Source organism: Lithobates pipiens, unplaced genomic scaffold, assembly GCF_037356315.1.
Source record: "Lithobates pipiens isolate NorthernLeopardFrog02 unplaced genomic scaffold, aLitPip1_a1.2 Scaffold_8, whole genome shotgun sequence".
NCBI classification, from domain to species: Eukaryota; Metazoa; Chordata; class Amphibia; order Anura; family Ranidae; genus Lithobates; species Lithobates pipiens.
Window position 1 is genome coordinate 691,907,526 of NW_027507903.1, and position 16,438 is coordinate 691,923,963.

The window sequence follows — 16,438 nt, forward strand, 5'->3', positions numbered from 1 at the left end:
CCGGGGCTCCTGTCCTTCAATGCATGGGAGATAATACCATTACCACCCAACCTCTATTACCTGGACCCCTGTCCTTCAATGCATGGGAGATATTACCATTACCACCCAACCTCTATTACCTGGACCCCTGTCCTTCAATGCATGGGAGATATTACCATTACCACCCAACCTCTATTACCTGGACCCCTGTCCTTCAATGCATGGGAGATATTACCATTACCACCCCAACCTCTATTACCTGGACCCCTGTCCTTCAATGCATGGGAGATATTACCATTACCACCCCAACCTCTATTACCTGGACCCCTGTCCTTCAATGCATGGGAGATATTACCATTACACCCCAACCTCTATTACCTGGACCCCTGTCCTTCAATGCATGGGAGATATTACCATTACCACCCCAACCTCTATTACCTGGACCCCTGTCCTTCAATGCATGGGAGATATTACCATTACCACCCAACCTCTATTACCTGAACCCCTGTCCTTCAATGCATGGGAGATATTACCATTACCACCCAACCTCTATTACCTGGACCCCTGTCCTTCAATGCATGGGAGATATTACCATTACCACCCCAACCTCTATTACCTGGACCCCTGTCCTTCAATGCATGGGAGATATTACCATTACCACCCCAACCTCTATTACCTGGACCCCTGTCCTTCAATGCATGGGAGATATTACCATTACCCCCCAACCTCTATTACCGGGGCTCCTGTCCTTCAATGCATGGAAGATATTGCCATTACCCCCCAACCTCTATTACCGGGGCTCCTGTCCTTCAATGCATGGGAGATATTACCATTACCACCCAACCTCTATTACCGGGGCTCCTGTCCTTCAATGCATGGAAGATATTGCCATTACCCCCCAACCTCTATTACCGGGGCTCCTGTCCTTCAATGCATGGAAGATATTGCCATTACCCCCCAACCTCTATTACCGGGGCTCCTGTCCTTCAATGCATGGGAGATATTACCATTACCACCCCAACCTCTATTACCTGGACCCCTGTCCTCCCAATATTCGGGAATTATTACTACAACCCCATCCCCACCCAGACAACCATTGCCTGGACCCCGGCCTTTAATCCATAGGCGGCATTACTACTACCCCATCACCAGACAGATCACCATTACCTGGACCCTTTTCCTCTGATAAGTACAGGCTCTGGAGGTCGCCATGCTCCATCTTTGTCTTCTAGAAGACCCTGAGCATTGCAAGCAAAACATACATGTATTAGAGCACGCCAAATATAGAGAGATGAATGGATGAGAGACAGGCAGACATGTCATTTTACTGGATTAACATTTTCTTGATGACAGCGCCCTCTGTAGAAAAAATCCTGCAGAATTATTGATGCCACAGATAGATGGACAGAGGAATGGATGATGGACAGACAGACAGATGAGGCATTACTCTCCATTCTCAGCCTCTCAGGCATTGGTCCATGCAGGAAAGTCCAGCAGATGATTGGAGATGAGGAATAAAGGAAATAAGTGAATAAATTGAAGATGTAGGGTGGAGGTATGAAGGGTGACCTCCACTGCGTTGTTGGATGGAGAGAGATAAATGGAACATTTCTATGGAGTTCCAGAGTAGCGTCAATAACTTCTCATTACAGAAGGAGATTTCCTGTAGCAGAGAGACTGAGGGAACGGCTGGCTCTTCAGACTCCAGTTCCCATTCAGCTTGATTCAGAAGATCGAGTCTTTCCCTGACCCCCATCAGACACTTATTTAGGCAACCTATGAAAAAACTGATGAAGGATTCAAGGTTCAGAAGAGAAAGCAAAGAGGAACTTGTGGTCCAGAAGAGGGGCTGAGGAGATATCTGGGGTCTGGAAGAGGGGCTGAGGAGATATCTGGGGTCCAGAAGAGGGGCTGAGGAGATATTTGTGGTCCAGAAGAGGGGCCGAGGAGATATTTGTGGTCCAGAAGAGGGGCTGAGGAGATATCTGGGGTCCGGAAGAGGGGCTGAGGAGATATCTGGGGTCCGGAAGAGGGGCTGAGGAGATATCTGGGGTCCAGAAGAGGGGCTGAGGAGATATTTGTGGTCCAGAAGAGGGGCTGAGGAGATATTTGGGGTCCGGAAGAGGGAATGAAGAGATATTTGGGGTCCGGAAGAGGGGCTGAGGAGATATTTGTGGTCCAGAAGAGGGAATGAGGAGATATTTGTGGTCCAGAAGAGGGACTGAGGAGATATTTGTGGTCCAGAAGAGGGAATGAGGAGATATTTGTGGTCCGGAAGAGGGGCTGAGGAGATATTTGTGGTCCGGAAGAGGGCTGAGGAGATATTTGTGGTCCAAAAGAGGGGCTGAGGAGATATTTGTGGTCCAGGAGAGGGGCTTAGGAGATATCTGGGGTCCGGAAGAGGGCTTAGGAGATATTTTTGGTCCAGAAGAGGGACTGGAGGAGGTATTTTTGGTACAGGAGTGGGACTGAGGAGGTATTTTTGGTCCAGGAGAGGGACTGAGGAGGTATTTTTGGTCCAGGAGAGGGGCTGAGGAGGTATTTTTGGTCCAGGAGAGGGACTGAGGAGGTATTTTTGGTCCAGGAGAGGGGCTGAGGAGGTATTTGTGGTCCAGAAGAGGGACTGAGGAGGTATTTGTGGTTCAAGAAGAGGGACTGAGGAGGTATTTGTGGTCAGAAGAGGGACTGAGGAGGTATTTGTGGTCCAGAAGAGGGACTGAGGAGGTATTTGTGGTCAGAAGAGGGACTGAGGAGGTATTTTTGGTCCAGAAGAGGGACTGAGGAGGTATTTGTGGTTCAAGAAGAGGGACTGAGGAGGTATTTGTGGTCCAGAAGAGGGACTGAGGAGGTATTTGTGGTTCAAGAAGAGGACTGAGGAGATATTTATCATCCAGAGAGACCAGGGATGGATAAGTGTGAAAGGGTCAGGGAGGAATGTATGGTTCATCCCAGCCTTCTGAAGGAAGAATCCCACCTTATATAGGACTGATTTTACTCCTAACTGACTGACTGTAATATTCTGCAGATCAACGTTCCTGTAAACAGAGAGAACTCTGGGACCAGAGGAGGTCGGAGTCCATCACTCTATGTAAATAAATACGGATCACACCCCGGTCCCTTTCTAGTTCTCCTGGGGGATTCCCTGCATTGGTGACACCGGCTCAGCTGAATCTGATTTCCAAAAATGACCTTTTAATTGTCGAGAATTGAAATTTGTTCTCAACCATGAAGTGTAAAAGGCAATTCTCAGCAGATGGAAGTCGGGGTGAAGAGGGTGGGGGCGCTATTGAGGTCTTTCATTTTTTTGCTGCCTTTCACCATTTCTAATCATGTGATTCTGAACACGGGAACTTTTCCTGTCACACTTATCAGCTGGAGGAAAACAAATAATAAAATGACAGAAAAGGTCAAAGTGCAACAACAAAAAGGAAGCTGTTATATTTCTGAACTTTATAAATAGTTATTGACAGCACAGAGCCCGTTCCCTCCCCCGCCCATCTTTGCTGACAGTGTGGATCTACTACAGGATGGAATATTTACTTCCATCCCTCCAGAACAGACCAAAACCAAAAAGATCAGACCAAGACCAAACCAGACCAAAACCAAACCAGACCAAAACCAAGAGCAAGACCAGACCAAAACCACCTCCAAAACCAAACCAGACCAAAACCACCTCCAAGACCAGACCAGACCAAAACCAAGAGCAAGGCCAGACCAAAACCACCTCCAAGACCAGACCAGACCAAAACCAAACCAGACCAAAACCAAGAGCAAGACCAGACCAAAACCAAACCAGACCAAAACCAAGAGCAAGACCAGACCAAAACCAAACCAGACCAAAACCAAGACCAGACCAGACCAAAACCACCTCCAAAACCAAACCAGACCAAAACCACCTCCAAGACCAGACCAGACCAAAACCAAGAGCAAGGCCAGACCAAAACCACCTCCAAGACCAGACCAGACCAAAACCAAACCAGACCAAAACCAAGAGCAAGACCAGACCAAAACCAAACCAGACCAAAACCAAGAGCAAGACCAGACCAAAACCAAACCAGACCAAAACCAAGACCAGACCAGACCAAAACCACCTCCAAGACCAGACCAGACCAAAACCAAAAAGATCAGACCAAGACCAAAGACAAGACCAGACCAAAACCAAACCAGACCAAAACCAAGAGCAAGACCAGACCAAAACCACCTCCAAGACCAGACCAGACCAAAACCAAAAAGATCAGACCAAGACCAAAGACAAGACCAGACCCAGACCAAAACCAAGAGCATGACCAGACCCAGACCAAAACCAAGAGCAAGGCCAGACCAAAACCACCTCCAAGACCAGACCAGACCAAAACCAAGAGCAAGACCAGGCCAAAACCACCTCCAAGACCAGACCAGACCAAAACCAAGAGCAAGACCAGACTAAAACCAAAAAGATCAGACCAAGACCAAAACAAAAACCAAGAACAGACCAAAACCAAGAGCATGACCAGACCAGAAGCAAATCAAGATCAAGAGCAGATCAGAAAAAGATCAGACCAGATCAAAACAAAGACCAGACCAAAAAACTAAAGCCGCGTACACACGGGCGGACTATCCGTCCAACTAAGTCCGTCAGACAATCCGACAGACAGTCCGTCCTACTTTTGAATGAACGGACTTGACCACACACGACGAACAGACAGTCCGCTGAAAGCGTGCGCGATGACGTGTACAGCACGTACGACGGGACTAGAAATACGACGTCCAATACACTGCAATGCAACCTTCCGCCGTGTAAATCCTTTCTGAGCATGCGCCATACTTAGTCCGTCCAACTTGCCTACACACGAGCGGACTGTCTGCTGAAACCAAGTTTGGACGGACAATATTACGGAAATTCCGAAATACTTAGTACGCCAGACTGTCCGCTGAAAAAGTCAGCTGAAGCCCACACACGAGCGGATTGTCCGCTGAAACACGTTTCAGCGGACCAAGTCCGTCAGACAGTCCGCCCGTGTGTACGCGGCCTAAGAGCAAGACCAGACCAAAACCAAGAGCAGGAGCAAAGACCAGACCAAAACCAAGAGCAGGAGCAAAGACCAGACCAAAACTAAGAGCAGGAGCAAAGACCAGACCAAAACCAAAAGCAGGAGCAAAGACCAGACCAAAACTAAGAGCAGGAGCAAAGACCAGACCAAAACCAAAAGCAGGAGCAAAGACCAGACCAAAACTAAGAGCAGGAGCAAAGACCAGACCAAAACCAAAAGCAGGAGCAAAGACCAGACCAAAACTAAGAGCAACACCAGACCAAAACCAACTCCAAGACCAGACCAAAACCAAGACCAGACCAAAACCAAAAAGACAAGACCAGACCAAAGACCAGACCAACCCAAACCAAAAACCAAGACCAGACCCAGACCAAAACCAAACCAGAAGCAAATCAAGAGCAGATCAGAAAAAGATCAGACCAGATCAAAACCAAGACCAGATCAAAACCAAGACCAGACCAAATCAAAACCAAGATCAAGAACAGACCAGACCAAAACTAAAACCAAAGACCAGACCTAGACCAAAACCAAGTCCAAGATCAGACTAAACTGGACCAGACCAAACCTAGACCATGACTAGCACCCCCCAGGTCAGACACAGCAACGTTTAAAGAGTAACCCTACCCAGGCTGAGAAGAGGGGTAGGCATAAGGGGTACTTTAGTAGGAAGGGGGGACTAAAAAGGGCAGATCCTGAAACCTACACTGATGAAGTAGTTGATGGCTCTGGGGGGGCATATTTTGGCCATGTTCTTTGTAGGCTCTGGATCACATGATGGACCATACACATTAGGATTGTTCTCTATGGAGACGGGACATGGGGAAACCTCCAGCTTCTCCCAACCCATCCCTGCTCCTGAAGTATCCCGTGTGCCCGGAGGGAATGTTCAGATCGTCTGAGGGAACTGTGAACACGTGCAATATTGTGTCTACAATGCCCCTCCCCACCGAGCAACAGACCAACCGGGACCATGTGGCTGGAGCACTACAAGAGCCTCCAAAAATGGACAGAAATACCATCTGCAAGGTCAGTTCAATGACCGCACTGTCCGGTGTCACCACCATGAGGGCGGGGTTACCCTTTAATTAGCGGACTCTGGGGGAGGAGCGAGAACGCATTATGATGACTGACCCCATATTGGTGATAACGATTGGGTGGGCTCCTCACACATCCACCAATCTTTGGTGACATCATAGACTGTCCCTGCTTCGTCTGGGGGGGTGGGGGGATTTTAGGGGGTAAAAAAAAGGATGGAGAAGTAAAGTGGATTGGATATCCCGGAGTTACCCCTTAAATGGCCAGGCCCATCTCCCCCACCCCCTCTTCCCAGATGCCATATCCCCAGAGGGACCACCTGCAGCAATGGAGCGCCATCCTCTGACCGGACGGGGCGCTGCGCCTTACCTCCGCCAGATCTTCTCCGTCCGATGCTCCCGGAGGGACTGCGGCGGAGGGCGAGGGGTCTTCCGAGTCACCCCCCAATTCCCGGAAAGGAAAACTGCCGACTCCACAATCTGCCCTCCAATATTACACAACATCGGAGTTCTGGAGAATCGAAAACTTCCCTCCCCCTCCCCCCCCCAACCAGATATAGAAAAAACAGGAAATCAGATAAAACGAGGGGAGGGGGGAGGGGATCCATCATTAACCCCTTCATGTCCTCCATTCTATGTACTGCACCCCTACACATGGAAACCAATCAGAGAAAACGGGGGGACGGGGAGGGGGGAGGGGATCCATCATTAACCCCTTCATGTCCTCCATTCTATGTACTGCACCCCTACACATGGGAACCAATCAGAGAAAATGGGGGACGGGGAGGGGGGAGGATCCATCATTAACCCCTTCATGTCCTCCATTCTATGTACTGCACCCCTACACATGGGAACCAATCAGAGAAAACGGGGGACGGGGAGGGGGGAGGGGATCCATCATTAACCCCTTCATGTCCCCCATTCTATGTACTGCACCCCTACACATGGAAACCAATCAGAGAAAACGGGGGGACGGGGAGGGGGGAGGGGATCCATCATTAACCCCTTCATGTCCTCCATTCTATGTACTGCACCCCTACACATGGGAACCAATCAGAGAAAATGGGGGACGGGGAGGGGGGAGGATCCATCATTAACCCCTTCATGTCCTCCATTCTATGTACTGCACCCCTACACATGGGAACCAATCAGAGAAAACGGGGGACGGGGAGGGGGGAGGATCCATCATTAACCCCTTCATGTCCTCCATTCTATGTACTGCACCCCTACACATGGGAACCAATCAGAGAAAACGGGGGACGGGGAGGGGGAGGATCCATCATTAACCCCTTCATGTCCCCCATTCTATGTACTGCACCCCTACACATGGAAACCAATCAGAGAAAACGGGGGGACGGGGAGGGGGGAGGGGATCCATCATTAACCCCTTCATGTCCTCCATTCTATGTACTGCACCCCTACACATGGGAACCAATCAGAGAAAACGGGGGACGGGGAGGGGGAGGATCCATCATTAACCCCTTCATGTCCTCCATTCTATGTACTGCACCCCTACACATGGGAACCAATCAGAGAAAACGGGGGACGGGGAGGGGGAGGATCCATCATTAACCCCTTCATGTCCCCCATTCTATGTACTGCACCCCTACACATGGAAACCAATCAGAGAAAACGGGGGGACGGGGAGGGGGGAGGGGATCCATCATTAACCCCTTCATGTCCTCCATTCTATGTACTGCACCCCTACACATGGGAACCAATCAGAGAAAATGGGGGACGGGGAGGGGGGAGGATCCATCATTAACCCCTTCATGTCCTCCATTCTATGTACTGCACCCCTACACATGGGAACCAATCAGAGAAAACGGGGGACGGGGAGGGGGGAGGGGATCCATCATTAACCCCTTCATGTCCCCCATTCTATGTACTGCACCCCTACACATGGGAACCAATCAGAGAAAACGGGGGACGGGGAGGGGGAGGATCCATCATTAACCCCTTCATGTCCCCCATTCTATGTACTGCACCCCTACACATGGGAACCAATCAGAGAAAACGGGGGACGGGGAGGGGGAGGATCCATCATTAACCCCTTCATGTCCCCATTCTATGTACTGCACCCCTACACATGGGAACCAATCAGAGAAAATGGGGGACGGGGAGGGGGGAGGATCCATCATTAACCCCTTCATGTCCTCCATTCTATGTACTGCACCCCTACACATGGGAACCAATCAGAGAAAACGGGGGACGGGGAGGGGGGAGGATCCATCATTAACCCCTTCATGTCCTCCATTCTATGTACTGCACCCCTACACATGGGAACCAATCAGAGAAAACGGGGGACGGGGAGGGGGAGGATCCATCATTAACCCCTTCATGTCCCCCATTCTATGTACTGCACCCCTACACATGGAAACCAATCAGAGAAAACGGGGGGACGGGGAGGGGGGAGGGGATCCATCATTAACCCCTTCATGTCCTCCATTCTATGTACTGCACCCCTACACATGGGAACCAATCAGAGAAAACGGGGGACGGGGAGGGGGAGGATCCATCATTAACCCCTTCATGTCCTCCATTCTATGTACTGCACCCCTACACATGGGAACCAATCAGAGAAAACGGGGGACGGGGAGGGGGAGGATCCATCATTAACCCCTTCATGTCCCCCATTCTATGTACTGCACCCCTACACATGGAAACCAATCAGAGAAAACGGGGGGACGGGGAGGGGGGAGGGGATCCATCATTAACCCCTTCATGTCCTCCATTCTATGTACTGCACCCCTACACATGGGAACCAATCAGAGAAAATGGGGGACGGGGAGGGGGGAGGATCCATCATTAACCCCTTCATGTCCTCCATTCTATGTACTGCACCCCTACACATGGGAACCAATCAGAGAAAACGGGGGACGGGGAGGGGGGAGGGGATCCATCATTAACCCCTTCATGTCCCCCATTCTATGTACTGCACCCCTACACATGGGAACCAATCAGAGAAAACGGGGGACGGGGAGGGGGAGGATCCATCATTAACCCCTTCATGTCCCCCATTCTATGTACTGCACCCCTACACATGGGAACCAATCAGAGAAAACGGGGGACGGGGAGGGGGAGGATCCATCATTAACCCCTTCATGTCCCCCATTCTATGTACTGCACCCCTACACATGGAAACCAATCAGAGAAAACGGGGGGACGGGGAGGGGGGAGGGGATCCATCATTAACCCCTTCATGTCCTCCATTCTATGTACTGCACCCCTACACATGGGAACCAATCAGAGAAAACGGGGGGACGGGGAGGGGGAGGGGATCCATCATTAACCCCTTCATGTCCCCCATTCTATGTACTGCACCCCTACACATGGGAACCAATCAGAGAAAACGGGGGACGGGGAGGGGGGAGGGGATCCATCATTAACCCCTTCATGTCCTCCATTCTATGTACTGCACCCCTACACATGGGAACCAATCAGAGAAAACGGGGGACGGGGAGGGGGAGGATCCATCATTAACCCCTTCATGTCCTCCATTCTATGTACTGCACCCCTACACATGGGAACCAATCAGAGAAAACGGGGGACGGGGAGGGGGAGGATCCATCATTAACCCCTTCATGTCCTCCATTCTATGTACTGCACCCCTACACATGGGAACCAATCAGAGAAAACGGGGGACGGGGAGGGGGGAGGGATCCATCATTAACCCCTTCATGTCCTCCATTCTATGTACTGCACCCCTACACATGGGAACCAATCAGAGAAAACGGGGGACGGGGAGGGGGGAGGGGATCCATCATTAACCCCTTCATGTCCCCCATTCTATGTACTGCACCCCTACACATGGGAACCAATCAGAGAAAACGGGGGACGGGGAGGGGGAGGATCCATCATTAACCCCTTCATGTCCCCCATTCTATGTACTGCACCCCTACACATGGAAACCAATCAGAGAAAACGGGGGGACGGGGAGGGGGGAGGGGATCCATCATTAACCCCTTCATGTCCCCCATTCTATGTACTGCACCCCTACACATGGGAACCAATCAGAGAAAACGGGGGACGGGGAGGGGGAGGGGGATCCATCATTAACCCCTTCATGTCCCCCATTCTATGTACTGCACCCCTACACATGGAAAACCAATCAGAGAAAACGGGGGGACGGGGAGGGGGGGAGGGGATCCATCATTAACCCCTTCATGTCCCCCATTCTATGTACTGCACCCCTACACATGGGAACCAATCAGAGAAAACGGGGGACGGGGAGGGGGAGGGGGATCCATCATTAACCCCTTCATGTCCCCCATTCTATGTACTGCACCCCTACACATGAAAACCAATCAGAGAAAACGGGGGACGGGGAGGGGGGAGGGGATCCATCATTAACCCCTTCATGTCCTCCATTCTATGTACTGCACCCCTACACATGGGAACCAATCAGAGAAAATGGGGGACGGGGAGGGGGGAGGATCCATCATTAACCCCTTCATGTCCTCCATTCTATGTACTGCACCCCTACACATGGGAAACAATCAGAGAAAACGGGGGACGGGGAGGGGGAGGGGATCCATCATTAACCCCTTCATGTCCCCCATTCTATGTACTGCACCCCTACACATGGGAACCAATCAGAGAAAACGGGGGACGGGGAGGGGGAGGATCCATAATTTACCCCTTCATGTCCTCCATTCTATGTACTGCACCCTACACATGGGAACCAATCAGAGAAAACGGGGGACGGGGAGGGGGAGGATCCATCATTAACCCCTTCATGTCCCCCATTCTATGTACTGCACCCCTACACATGGGAACCAATCAGAGAAAACGGGGGACGGGGAGGGGGGAGGGGATCCATCATTAACCCCTTCATGTCCCCCATTCTATGTACTGCACCCCTACACATGGGAACCAATCAGAGAAAACGGGGGACGTGGAGGGGGAGGGGATCCATCATTAACCCTTTCATGTCCCCCATTCTATGTACTGCACCCCTACACATGGGAACACAATCAGAGAAAACGGGGGACGGGGAGGGGGAGGGGATCCATCATTAACCCCTTCATGTCCCCCATTCTATGTACTGCACCCCTACACATGGGAACCAATCAGAGAAAACGGGGACGGGGAGGGGGGAGGGGATCCATCATTAACCCCTTCATGTCCCCCATTCTATGTACTGCACCCCTACACATGGGAACCAATCAGAGAAAACGGGGGACGGGAAGGGGGGAGGGGATCCATCATTAACCTCTTCATGTCCTCCATTCTATGTACTGCACCCCTACACATGGGAACCAATCAGAGAAAACGGGGGATGGGGAGGGGGAGGGATCCATCATTAACCCCTTCATGTCCCCCATTCTATGTACTGTACCCCTACACATGGGAACCAATCAGAGAAAACGGGGGACGGGGAGGGGGAGGGGGATCCATCATTAACCCCTTCATGTCCTCCATTCTATGTACTGCACCCCTACACATGGGAACCAATCAGAGAAAACGGGGGACGGGGAGGGGGGAGGGGATCCATCATTAACCCCTTCATGTCCCCCATTCTATGTACTGCACCCCTACACATGGGAACCAATCAGAGAAAACGGGGGGACGGGGAGGGGGGAGGGGGATCCATCATTAACCCCTTCATGTCCTCCATTCTATGTACTGCACCCCTACACATGGGAACCAATCAGAGAAAACGGGGGATGGGGAGGGGGAGGAGGATCCATCATTAACCCCTTCATGTCCTCCATTCTATGTACTGCACCCTTACACATGGGAACCAATCAGAGAAACGGGGGGACGGGGAGGGGGAGGGGATCCATCATTAACCCCTTCATGTCCCCCATTCTATATACTGCACCCCTACACATGGGAACCAATCAGAGAAAACGGGGGGACGGGGAGGGGAGGGGGATCCATCATTAACCCCTTCATGTCCTCCATTCTATGTACTGCACCCCTACACATGGGAACCAATCAGAGAAAACGGGGGGACGGGGAGGGGGAGGGGATCCATCATTAACCCCTTCATGTCCCCCATTCTATATACTGCACCCCTACACATGGGAACCAATCAGAGAAAACGGGGGACGGGGAGGGGGAGGATCCATCATTAACCCCTTCATGTCCTCCATTCTATGTACTGCACCCCTACACATGGGAACCAATCAGAGAAAACGGGGGACGGGGAGGGGGAGGATCCATCATTAACCCCTTCATGTCCCCCATTCTATGTACTGCACCCCTACACATGGAAACCAATCAGAGAAAACGGGGGGACGGGGAGGGGGGAGGGGATCCATCATTAACCCCTTCATGTCCTCCATTCTATGTACTGCACCCCTACACATGGGAACCAATCAGAGAAAACGGGGGACGGGGAGGGGGAGGATCCATCATTAACCCCTTCATGTCCTCCATTCTATGTACTGCACCCCTACACATGGGAACCAATCAGAGAAAACGGGGGACGGGGAGGGGGAGGATCCATCATTAACCCCTTCATGTCCCCCATTCTATGTACTGCACCCCTACACATGGAAACCAATCAGAGAAAACGGGGGGACGGGGAGGGGGGAGGGGATCCATCATTAACCCCTTCATGTCCTCCATTCTATGTACTGCACCCCTACACATGGGAACCAATCAGAGAAAACGGGGGACGGGGAGGGGGGAGGGGATCCATCATTAACCCCTTCATGTCCCCCATTCTATGTACTGCACCCCTACACATGGGAACCAATCAGAGAAAATGGGGGACGGGGAGGGGGGAGGATCCATCATTAACCCCTTCATGTCCTCCATTCTATGTACTGCACCCCTACACATGGGAACCAATCAGAGAAAACGAGGGGACGGGGAGGGGGAGGGGATCCATCATTAACCCCTTCATGTCCCCCATTCTATGTACTGCACCCCTACACATGGGAACCAATCAGAGAAAACGGGGGACGGGGAGGATCCATAATTTACCCCTTCATGTCCTCCATTCTATGTACTGCACCCCTACACATGGGAACCAATCAGAGAAAACGGGGGAAGTGGAGGGGGAGGGGAACCATCATTAACCCTTTCATGTCCCCCATTCTATGTACTGCACCCCTACACATGGGAAACAATCAGAGAAAACGGGGAGGGGGAGGGGGAGGATCCATCATTAACCCCTTCATGTCCCCCATTCTATGTACTGCACCCCTACACATGGGAACCAATCAGAGAAAACGGGGGACGGGGAGGGGGAGGGGATCCATCATTAACCCCTTCATGTCCTCCATTCTATGTACTGCACCCCTACACATGGGAACCAATCAGAGAAAACGGGGGGACGGGGAGGGGGGAGGGGATCCATCATTAACCCCTTCATGTCCTCCATTCTATGTACTGCACCCCTACACATGGGAACCAATCAGAGAAAACGGGGGGACGGGGAGGGGGGAGGGGATCCATCATTAACCCCTTCATGTCCCCCATTCTATGTACTGCACCCCTACACATGGGAACCAATCAGAGAAAACGGGGGACGGGGAGGGGGAGGGGATCCATCATTAACCCCTTCATGTCCTCCATTCTATGTACTGCACCCCTACACATGGGAACCAATCAGAGAAAACGGGGGACGGGGAGGGGGAGGGGATCCATCATTAACCCCTTCATGTCCTCCATTCTATGTACTGCACCCCTACACATGGGAACCAATCAGAGAAAACGGGGGGACGGGGAGGGGGGAGGGGATCCATCATTAACCCCTTCATGTCCTCCATTCTATGTACTGCACCCCTACACATGGGAACCAATCAGAGAAAACGGGGACGGGGAGGGGGGAGGGGATCCATCATTAACCCCTTCATGTCCCCCATTCTATGTACTGCACCCCTACACATGGGAACCAATCAGAGAAAACGGGGGACGGGGAGGGGAGGGGGATCCATCATTAACCCCTTCATGTCCTCCATTCTATGTACTGCACCCCTACACATGGGAACCAATCAGAGAAAACAGGGACGGGGAGGGGGGAGGGGATCCATCATTAACCCCTTCATGTCCCCCATTCTATGTACTGCACCCTTACACATGGGAACCAATCAGAGAAAACGGGGGGACGGGGAGGGGGGAGGGGATCCATCATTAACCCCTTAATGTCCTCCATTCTATGTACTGCACCCCTACACATGGGAACCAATCAGAGAAAACGGGGGACGGGGAGGGGGGAGGGGATCCATCATTAACCCCTTCATGTCCCCCATTCTATGTACTGCACCCCTACACATGGGAACCAATCAGAGAAAACGGGGGATGGGGAGGGGGAGGAGGATCCATCATTAACCCCTTCATGTCCTCCATTCTATGTACTGCACCCTTACACATGGGAACCAATCAGAGAAAACGGGGGGACGGGGAGGGGGAGGGGATCCATCATTAACCCCTTCATGTCCCCCATTCTATATACTGCACCCCTACACATGGGAACCAATCAGAGAAAACGGGGGACGGGGAGGGGGAGGGGATCCATCATTAACCCCTTCATGTCCCCCATTCTATATACTGCACCCCTACACATGGGAACCAATCAGAGAAAACGGGGGGACGGGGAGGGGAGGGGGATCCATCATTAACCCCTTCATGTCCTCCATTCTATGTACTGCACCCCTACACATGGGAACCAATCAGAGAAAACGGGGGACGGGGAGGGGGAGGGATCCATAATTTACCCCTTCATGTCCCCCATTCTATGTACTGCACACCTACACATGGGAACCAATCAGAGAAAACGGGGGACGGGGAGGGGGAGGGGATCCATCATTAACCCCTTCATGTCCCCCATTCTATGTACTGCACCCCTACACATGGGAACCAATCAGAGAAAACGGGGGACGGGGAGGGGGAGGGGGTCCATCATTAACCCCTTCATGTCCCCCATTCTATGTACTGCACCCCTACACATGGGAACCAATCAGAGAAAACGGGGGACGGGGAGGGGGAGGGGATCCATCATTAACCCCTTCATGTCCCCCATTCTATGTACTGCACCCTTACACATGGGAACCAATCAGAGAAAACGGGGGACGGGGAGGGGGAGGGGATCCATCATTAACCCCTTCATGTCCCCCATTCTATGTACTGCACCCTTACACATGGGAACCAATCAGAGAAAACGGGGGACGGGGAGGGGGGAGGGGATCCATCATTAACCCCTTCATGTCCCCCATTCTATGTACTGCACCCTTACACATGGGAACCAATCAGAGAAAACGGGGGGACGGGGAGGGGGGAGGGGATCCATCATTAACCCCTTCATGTCCTCCATTCTATGTACTGCACCCCTACACATGGGAACCAATCAGAGAAAACGGGGGACGGGGAGGGGGAGGGGATCCATCATTAACCCCTTCATGTCCCCCATTCTATGTACTGCACCCTTACACATGGGAACCAATCAGAGAAAACGGGGGACGGGGAGGGGGAGGGGATCCATCATTAACCCCTTCATGTCCCCCATTCTATGTACTGCACCCTTACACATGGGAACCAATCAGAGAAAACGGGGGACGGGGAGGGGGGAGGGGATCCATCATTAACCCCTTCATGTCCCCCATTCTATGTACTGCACCCTTACACATGGGAACCAATCAGAGAAAACGGGGGGACGGGGAGGGGGGAGGGGATCCATCATTAACCCCTTCATGTCCTCCATTCTATGTACTGCACCCCTACACATGGGAACCAATCAGAGAAAACGGGGGACGGGGAGGGGGAGGGGATCCATCATTAACCCCTTCATGTCCCCATTCTATGTACTGCACCCCTACACATGGGAACCAATCAGAGAAAACGGGGGAGGGGGGAGGGGGATCCATCATTAACCCCTTCATGTCCTCCATTCTATGTACTGCACCCCTACACATGGGAACCAATCAGAGAAAACGGGGGACGGGGAGGGGAGGGGGATCCATCATTAACCCCTTCATGTCCCCCATTCTATGTACTGCACCCCTACACATGGGAACCAATCAGAGAAAAACGGGGGGACGGGGAGGGGGGAAGATCCATCATTAACCCCTTCATGTCCCCCATTCTATGTACTGCACCCCTACACATGGGAACCAATCAGAGAAAACGGGGGATGGGGAGGGAGGAGGGGATCCATCATTAACCCCTTCATGTCCTCCATTCTATGTACTGCACCCCTACACATGGGAACCAATCAGAGAAAACGGGGGGACGGGGAGGGGGGAGGATCCATCATTAACCCCTTCATGTCCCCATTCTATGTACTGCACCCCTACACATGGGAACCAATCAGAGAAAACGGGGGACGGGGAGGGGGAGGGGATCCATCATTAACCCCTTCATGTCCTCCATTCTATGTACTGCACCCCTACACATGGGAACCAATCAGAGAAAACGGGGGGACGGGGAGGGGGAGGGGGT

At 52.0% G+C, this 16,438-nt stretch overlaps 1 protein-coding gene across 1 annotated transcript in view; it reads right to left on the reverse strand.

Annotated features, from left to right (window-relative positions):
* The window catches only part of LOC143962426 (asialoglycoprotein receptor 1-like), a 42,479-nt gene extending 35,902 nt beyond the window's left edge, over positions 1-6,577 (reverse strand). The window contains exons 1-2 of the mRNA XM_077471703.1: positions 6,414-6,577; positions 1,147-1,217 (exon numbers count right to left, since the gene is read on the reverse strand). Of these exons, the coding sequence (XP_077327829.1) occupies positions 1,147-1,198 (52 nt within the window). The 5' untranslated portion in view covers positions 1,199-1,217; positions 6,414-6,577. The remainder of the gene's footprint in view (positions 1-1,146; positions 1,218-6,413) is intronic.
* Positions 6,578-16,438: the final 9,861 nt, after the last annotated feature.